This window comes from Zalophus californianus, chromosome 6, assembly GCF_009762305.2.
Source record: "Zalophus californianus isolate mZalCal1 chromosome 6, mZalCal1.pri.v2, whole genome shotgun sequence".
NCBI classification, from domain to species: Eukaryota; Metazoa; Chordata; class Mammalia; order Carnivora; family Otariidae; genus Zalophus; species Zalophus californianus.
This window is the reverse complement of record NC_045600.1, coordinates 74,878,813-74,887,823: the sequence shown is the minus strand read 5'-3', so window position 1 is coordinate 74,887,823 and position 9,011 is coordinate 74,878,813. Positions and strand designations below refer to the sequence as shown.

Here is a 9,011-nt window from a genome sequence, read left to right as displayed (position 1 = left end):
CACATGTTGCACCTTTAATTAAAAACTAAAAATGATTAAGCTTAGTGAAGAAGGCATGTTGAAAACTGAGATAGATAAAAAGCTAGGCCTCTTGTGCCAAACAGCCATGTTGTGAATGAAAAGGAAAAGCTTTTGAAGGAAATTAAAGGTGCTACACCCAAGAACATATGAATAATAAGAAAGTGAAACCGCCTTCTTGCCGATATGGAGAGTTGCAGTGGTTTGGAGAGATCAAACCAGCCTCAACATTCCCTTAAGCCAAAGCCTAATCCAGAGCAAGGCCCTAAGTCTCTTCAATTCTAGGAAGGCTGAGAGAAATGAGGAAGCTGCAGCAGAAAAATTTGAAGCCAGCAGAGGCTGGCTCATGAGATTTAAGGCAAGAAGGTATCTCTATAACATAAAAGTGTAAGGTGAAGCAGCAAGTGCTATTGTAGAAGCTGTAGCACGTTTAACTAGAAGATCTAGCTAAGATAATGTGAAAGTGGTTACACTAAACAATAGATTCTTAATGTAGATGAAACAGCCTTATATGGAAAGAAGATGCCATCTAGGACTTTCATAATTAGAAAGGAAAAGTCAATGCCTGGCTTCAAAGCTTCAAAGGACAGGCAGACTTTCCTGTCAGGGGCTAATGTAGTTGGTGACTTTAATTTGAAGCCAAGCCTCAGTTCCCATTCTGAAAATCCTAGGGCCCTTAGGAATTATGCTAAATCTACTCTGCTTTTGCTCTGTAAATATAACAGCAAAGCCCTATGAGGGCACATCTGCTTACAACATTGTTTAGTGAATATTTTAATTCCATATGGAGAAGAACAAATTCCTTTCAATATATTACTGTTCATTGAAAATGCACCTGGTCACCCAAGATCTCTGGTGGAATGTCCAATGAGATTAATGCTGTTTTCATGCCTGGTAATGCAACATGCATTCTGTAGCCCACGGATAAGGAGTAATTTCGATTTTAACGTTTTATTTTTATCATGTTCAAGTAGTTAGCATATAGTATATCATTAATTTTTGATGTACTGTTCAGCAATTTATTAGTTGCATATAACACCCAGTGCTCATCACCACACGTGCCCTCCTTAATATCCATCACCTGGTTACCCCATCCACCCACCCTTCTGTATCAAGTCTTAATATTTATTTCTTAAGGCTGTAGCTACCATAGATATTGATTCTTCTGTTGGATCTGGGCAAAGTCAATTGAAAACGTTTTGGAAAGGATTCACCATTCTTTATCCCATTAAGAACATCTGTGATTCATGGGAAGAGGTCAAAAGAACAACATGAACATGTTTGGAAGAAGTTGATTCCAAACCTCATGGATGACTGAGGGGTTCAAGATTTCAGTGGGGGAAGTAACTGAAGATATTGTACAAATAGCAAAAGAACTAGAATTATAAGTGAAGCCTAAAAAAGTGACTGAATTGCTGCAATCTCCTGATAAAACTTTAACGATGAGAAGTTGATTCTTTTAGATGAGCAAAGAAAGTGGTTTCTTGAGATGAGGATCTACTCCTGGCAAAGATACTGTGAAGATTATGGAAATGACAACAAAGGATTTAGATTATTACATAAACTTAGTTGATAAAACAGCTGAGTTGGGGAGGATTGACTCCAATTTTGAAAGAAGTGTTACTGTGGGTAAAATGCTGTCAAACAGCATTGCATGCTATGGAGAATTTGGTCATGAAAGGAAAAGTCAGTTGATGTGGCAGACTTCATTATTATATTATTTTAAGAAATTGCCCCAGCCACCCCAGCTCAGCAACCACCACCCTGGTCAGCAGCCATCAGCATGGAGGTAAGACCCTCCACCAGCACAAATATTAAAACTTGCTGAAAGCTCAGATAATGGTTAGCATTTTTTAGCAATGGAGTTTTTTTAACTAAGGTGTATACATTGTTTTCTTTAGACATAATTCAATTACACACTGAATAGTCTGTAGTGTAAACATAGCTTTTATATGCGCTGGGAAACCAAAAAAAAAAAATTCATGGAACTCGCTTTATTGTAATATTTGCTTATTTTGGTCATCTGGAACCATACCTGAGGATCTCCATACACACTCTTGTATGTGTTCTGTAGTATATTGTTTTTAAATGTGGGAACTAATATTTTATTTCTGAATTCATAGTTTCATAAGAAAGACCTAACACTTGTCAGCTTTCAGGATTTCTCAATCTCTTTCCTCACTAGAACTTCTCCACTCCCAGTAACTTCTCCCTCTCAGCCCACCCCCCCCAAGCCTACCCAGCCATAAATATTATGGTGCTCTTTTATTGACTCCCATTCTCTTCCTCCTTAGATAAATGGTAAAGTCTAATTTCTTTTCCTTACTTTGACCTAGCCAGTCTTTCCAGAGCCCCATTTCTTTTGTTTTCTAGCCCAGTATATAATGAAGAGAAAGTGGGTAATGAATTTTTGCTCATCCCATTGGGGAGAGGAATTAGACAGAGGTGTTGGGCAGATCACACAAAAAAAGGGAGCCCAGGCTTAGAGAAGTAGAGGTAATTATGGGTGAGGTCACTGGAATAAAGCTGATCCCAAGTGATCTCATTTCTGGTGTTTATGCAGGTTCTAAGAGTAGTTCAGGGCAGTCTGTATTTCTTTTCTAGCATATGCTTATATTTTGTAAGCTCTTCTGTATTCTTCCCAGCCTCACAAGGTCAGCAATATAGCTCTGGTAATTTTTTTATTGGAACTGGTGGAGCTGAAGCAACCACACCGAAAGAAAACCCCACATACAGCTACCTGTTTGGGTGGAAAATGCTTGGATTTTCTTAAATTAGCATGGGTTTTTGAGAGTTGGCTATATGTTTTAATAGTTTAGATGCAGACTCACTCTCTTTGCAAAAGGCTTCTAGAAAGGATGATGTCAGGAAGTTTAACTCTGTATCAAGAAGAAATGAATGCGTCTACATAAATGAATCCTCTTTACTTTGTCTTTCTATTTGTCCTTAATACCTGCATCAAATAATAGATTCTCAGTGGATCTTTTCCTAAGAAGCCGAGTCAGAATTAATGCTTCTCTTCTCTGTGCGCCCATGGTAACTATTTGCCTTTTTAACTAGTGATGCAGTTATTTTTGGCATGTCTGTCTTCCAAGATTATGAATTTTTAAAATTTATTTGTCATCTTAACACCTAGCACAGTGCCTTGTAGAAAAATCTTTCCTCAATGACAATAAATGCAGTCATTTATTGAGGTTCTGCTATTTGCCAGATTAGATTTTTAGGAACTTCACGTAAATCATCTCATTTAATTTTCATAACTCTGGGTGAAATTTTCTTTCTGGCCCATTTTCTAGAACCTATGACACATGTTTTCAAACCTGAGATTGTGCCTTTCACTACTGATTGTAACAAACTCGGTTAACATTTGCTATTTTGTGTGAGCCTAACAGGCAAATGCATTGATTTTATTATGTTTGCAACATCTCGTTTGCTTACCAGTTCAGAAGCAGTTACAGGCAGTGTGTTCAGATGGGAAAATATCTAGATGGCCAGGAGTCCTGAATTCAGTTCTTTAAGAAGGAACAGATTGCTAAGATGTATCAACCTAGGGACTTCCTAATATAGTTTCTGTTAGTATTAGGTAGTGTCCAATAAGTGCTGGTAAATTCTGGGAATCCTCAGTAGGTGATTCTAATGGGAATTCTGTCTGTTGAGAGGATAATACTTCACAAAAAAGTGTTTTGTGATGATTTCATCTTTTAGAATCAGTAACAGTTTGAAAGGACGGATGGAGTTCCATCCACTACAGAGATTGGAGAGATTTTTAGAGCTGGTGGCTTGTTTTCTTCTCTTGTCTTCAGGTGGCTGTGAGACCATTAATTTTTTTAAAATGTTTGGTTGTAAAATAATCATATTAAGTAAATTTTGTTGCTACTGGTGCCAGCAAAATGAATGACCATTCCAGCCTTATTATTTATATAACTCATTTCCAAATAAAACTCCCACAGACAAAAATATCAGATGGATGGAATCTAAGCCATGTACTTATACCTTGGCAGTAAATGTGTTGGGAAATAAATCTTTTAAAAAAATCCTTTATTGGCAAGTCATTGTTACTCTAGTGGGATTACCAAAATGTGAAGGTGTTCAAAGCTTTTAAGAAGCCACTAAACAGGGGTGCCTGGGTGGCTCAGTCGGTTAAGCATCTGCCTTTGGCTCAGGTCATGATCCCAGAGTCCTGGGATCGGTCCTGGGATCAGTTCTGGGAAAGAGCCCCATGTCTGGCTCCCTGCTCAGTGGGGAGTCTGCTTCTTCCTCTGCCTTCCCTCCCCCCCGCCCCCACTCATGCTCACCCTCCCTCTCTCTCAAATAAATAAAGAAAATCTTAAAAAAAAAGAAGCCACAAAACATAGAGTCTCTACATATGAATCATTTGCAATGACCTTGGATATAAACGCAGAAATGTCACTTCCTACCCGACAGAAGATGTGATCAGATTACTTCCATGGAATTTAAATGTGGTTCAATCCCTCTTTCTGTTAGCAACCTACAGTTAGATGGGAGAGATAGGGAGCAGTTTTTTAGTGTTTGTACTTTGAATTGATTATAGAGTCAAACCTCACCAGCAGAGAATAAGGAATTAATTCGTATAAAATGTTGGTATAGCTTAATCTGTGAAAACAAAAGAATCATTTATTTCTGACAAGCTGACAGCAAGCTATTGAGGATATAGGCTCTTTAATTGAGGTTCAAACCAGCAATGACACAGAAATGAGAAGAAAATAAATGATCTACGAAACTAGAATAAAAATTATGAGAATTTCCTGGTGAAGCATATGGTAGCACTGATCTAACATGAATACTTTAGTCCCAGGCAAATGAGGGCTTGCTAGTGTTGTGTGATTTGCTGCCAGAGAGCATTCTGGATGCATTTGCTGCATTCTCATTGTGTTCCTTTGTTCCTTTTCTGCTTTGCTTTACTCACTTTATTTTTTAAGGTTTTATTTATTTATTTATATATTTATTTGAGAGAGAATGAGGGACAGAGAGCATGAGAGGGAGGAGGGTCAGAGGGAGAAGCAGACTACCTGCTGGGCAGGGAGCCCAATGTGGGACTCGATCCCAGGACTCCAAGATCATGACCTGTGCCGAAGGCAGTCGCTTAACCAACTGAGCCACCCTGGCTCCCCTTCTGCTTTATTTTCATATTTATTAGGATATTTGAGATACACAGCTATGATGAAGAAAGAGGAAAATGTTTATGACCTGATAGGGCAGTCATATAACCTGATTTTTCAGGATACAGAGTTAAGTGAAAAGACCAAAATAATGTGTATATCCGGAAGCAAGCAAAAGGGAAAATAAGAGGGGAAGGAGCCATACACCTGAACATTTGTGCAAAAGGAAACATAGGCAACAAACCACTAAACAATGAGTTTGGTTACCTACAAACAGTGAGTGGAAGTTAAAGAAAGATTGAGGAATTGTTGAAGATTAGGTAAAAAAAGAGACATGGCAGTATACAACTTGTGATCCTGGATCGGTCCTGGACCAGAGACTTTCTTTTCTGAAAGGACATTATTCACATAATTGGCAAAAAAATTAAATAAGATCGATAGATTAGATAGTCATATCATATTAATGTTGATTTACAAATTTGAAAATTATTGTTTTAGGAAATATACACCGAGGTAGCCAGGGGTAAAAGAACACTATGTCTATAACTTACTCTCAAAGTTCAGAAATAAAATTATACATGTATATATATTACATACGTAACACACATATATTTATATGTATCCATATATAGTTTATATACATGTAAATATAATTTAATATATTTACCTTTCTATATACCTTATATACATATAAAACCAATATTGAATATTAGTAGCAAAAACAAAAGTGTTAATTATCTATAGTAGGCAAACTTAAAGCAAAATGATATTTGCAAGTTGAAAATAGGTATTAAGCTATATGCAAAGTGATGCCAAAACACTATGGTAATGGTAAAATGAAAGACAAAAAATGAAGGTGAATAGAAAACTGAAATCATATATGTTTATATGCGTGTATATATATTCTGAGATACATGCACACATATAAATATGTACATATATGAAATGTACAAATGTATATATACATATATGATATACACATAGGATGTATAATGTGTGTATACACAGACACACACACACCTATGTGATGGCCAAGCAAAATAATGGAGAAAGGACACATTAATTTGTAGCTGGCGTTGAGACTAGTGGTTTACTTAAAGAAAAATAAAGTTGGGTTCCTACCTTCCCAATACATAAAGGTGGGCTCCAGAAATATTTAACAACAAAATGTGAAAAATGTGATATGATAATAAAATATTGAAGAATATTTTTGTGACTTATGTTTTAGGAGGGATATCTTATAAGCAAATCTTTTAAAAATGAATGAAAAGGTAAGCTTTTATTAAATTTCAGAATACAAATAGTAAACTTTCTTTCCTGTGAAGGAAACTAGAGATTGGTGTACAAATGACAAATTCAACAGAAATATTTGTAATATCTTAACAAGGGATCAATATCTAGATCACTGCTGCCCAAAGGAACTTTCTATAATGATGAAAATGTTTTATATCTGTCTTGTTCTTGTTCTTGTCAATTGTTATTGAACACCTGAATGAGACTGTTGTGAAGAACTAAAATTTAACTTTTATTTATTTTAATTTATTCAAATTAGAATTTAAACAGATATATGTTACTATGTAATGTATTGAACAGTGCAGATGCACAGGATGCAAATCAACAAGAAGAGCACAGAAAAACCATTTTAAGTGGGCCAAGATTAGAGTAGTTCATAGAAAAGTTGAAAAGCTAATAGGTATGAGAGGGGCTCCAAATTCATTGATAACCAAAAGAAGGTGAATTAAAGCAACATGATATTATTTTATATGGAAACAAAAATTTAGAAAGGCAAATTATGCTAAATTTTGTAGTGGGGATATGAGCGATGCATCTTGCTCTATAGGTGGAATTAGAGTCATTCTGGAAAGTAGTCTGTAATATTTAGTGAAAATAAGTGGATAAATGCTTTATTGTCCAGTTCTTTTCACTTCTGGGTGTTCAGGAAGCCCTCAAAGAATAGCGAAGGCCATCAGTGCGCCAAGCACTGAGCACTACAGCTTTCCTGTGTTTTGTCTTTGGCCTGCGGCTGGGATTCAAGACTCCAAATCTTAAGGGACTTGGCACCGAGCAGACCCATTCCTTTCCTCCAGAGAAGAGTCTGCCCATGCTGTGTCTGGTGTCCTTAGGATGACTCAAAGACAAAAACAAAAAACAGTCCCAACTCCTGTGCAGTACACAGAATCTATGGTGTAGCACAGCAAAAAGCAGGGACCAAGTTATCCAGCCTCTGTGCATACCTCTGTCCCCTGCCAGTGAAAGACTGTTTGCTGGCACCTGCAAGGTCTTTTGTCCTTGGAGAGGCAATATACCCCCTTCCAAACATACTCCAGGAGGGGGAACTTTCTCTCCCGGTGTGATGCAGGAGATCCCTACAACACTTTGTGCGCTCCCAGACCATGATTTCTCTTTATTTAATGGAATTTAGTCTTTAAAATTTCTGGGTTTTCAACTATAATTAGTGGGCTGGCTTTTTTTCTCTTTAATTCTTTATTACATTAAAAATATTAACTCCAACTGGATTAAATTTCAACTAAATAAGTATATTTGCGAAAAAACCAAACATGTCCTATAAATGTAATGATGGAACAAACATTTGATTTCAGTATACATTATGAATATTTTTAAAAATCTACAAACAAAACAAATTAATACCAATTTATTCTGAGTATGTGTTTGGTCCTCAGTCTACTAATGGCTGCTTTCATCTCCTGATTTCTCAGAGTATAAATGATGGGGTTCAGTAAAGGTGTAATAATTGAATAAAACACAGAAAGAAATTTATCCACTGAAAAGCCCCTGAATGGCCAAGCATAAATGAAGATAATTGGCCCAAAGAACAGAGTGACCACAATAATGTGAGCAGACAATGTGGACAGAGCCTTGGAGAGTCCACCAGAGGATCGACGTCGGATAGTTACCAGAATGACAGTATAGGAAATGAGCAGGAGTATGAAGCAGATGAAAGACAACAGTCCACTGTCAGCAATTACCAGTAACTCCAGAATGAATGTCTCAGTGCAGGCAAGTTTTAGAATGCGGGGAAGGTCACAAAAAATATCGTCTACTATGTTGGGGCCACAGAAGGGCAAGGTGATAGTAAAAACCATCTGGCTCATTGTATGCACAAAACCAACAGCCCATGATAGCAGCACAGAACCCACGAGGACCCGGCGATTCATGATGGATGTGTAGTGAAGAGGTTTGCATATTGCAATATACCGATCAACAGCCATAACTATGAGAAGAGTCATCTCACTGCCACCTAAAAGGTGAAGGAAGAACATCTGAGCCATACAGCCCCACAAAGAAATAGTTTTATTCTCCCTGAGGAAATCTGTGACCATTTTAGGGGTTGTGATTGTGGAAACAGACATATCCAGGAAGGAGAGATTTCCAAGGAGGAAGTACATTGGTGTGGAGTACAGAAGTGAGTCAAAGGCTATGGTGGCCACGATGAGAAGGTTTCCTGCCACAGTCGCTGCATAGGCCAACGAAAATATGAAAAAAAAGAAAATCTCAAGTTCCCAAGTGTTGGTGAGTCCTAACAAAACAAACTCCGTTACCATTGAGCTATTCATCATATCCATCTAGTCTATGTAGGGGTTTTCAGAAAGTCATTAAAATGTAGAAAATCTGGAAAAAGTGACAAGTTAACCTGTGATAATTTTGAAGATATGACCATGTAGAAAGTAGTACTTGATTCATATATATATAGAGAGAAGATGGACATTTCTGAAAAATACAGCAGATTTTTTACAAGTAGGTTTATGTTGCCTTGGTTCCTGCAAGCTTATCTTCTTTGTACCCAGTGCTTTCCTCTGGTATTTCATATTTGTGTGCAGACTGATTCTTGACTCTACTGGCTCATGTATCTTT

General features: G+C 37.2%; 1 protein-coding gene across 1 annotated transcript; it reads right to left on the bottom strand.

Moving 5' to 3' along the window:
• Positions 1-7,780: 7,780 nt before the first annotated feature.
• LOC113909227 (olfactory receptor 4K13-like) lies at positions 7,781-8,722 on the bottom strand. Its single transcript, XM_027570331.2, has one exon. It carries the CDS (start codon positions 8,720-8,722, stop codon positions 7,781-7,783), a length of 942 nt encoding a protein of 313 aa, XP_027426132.2.
• Between the last annotated feature and the right edge of the window lie 289 nt (positions 8,723-9,011).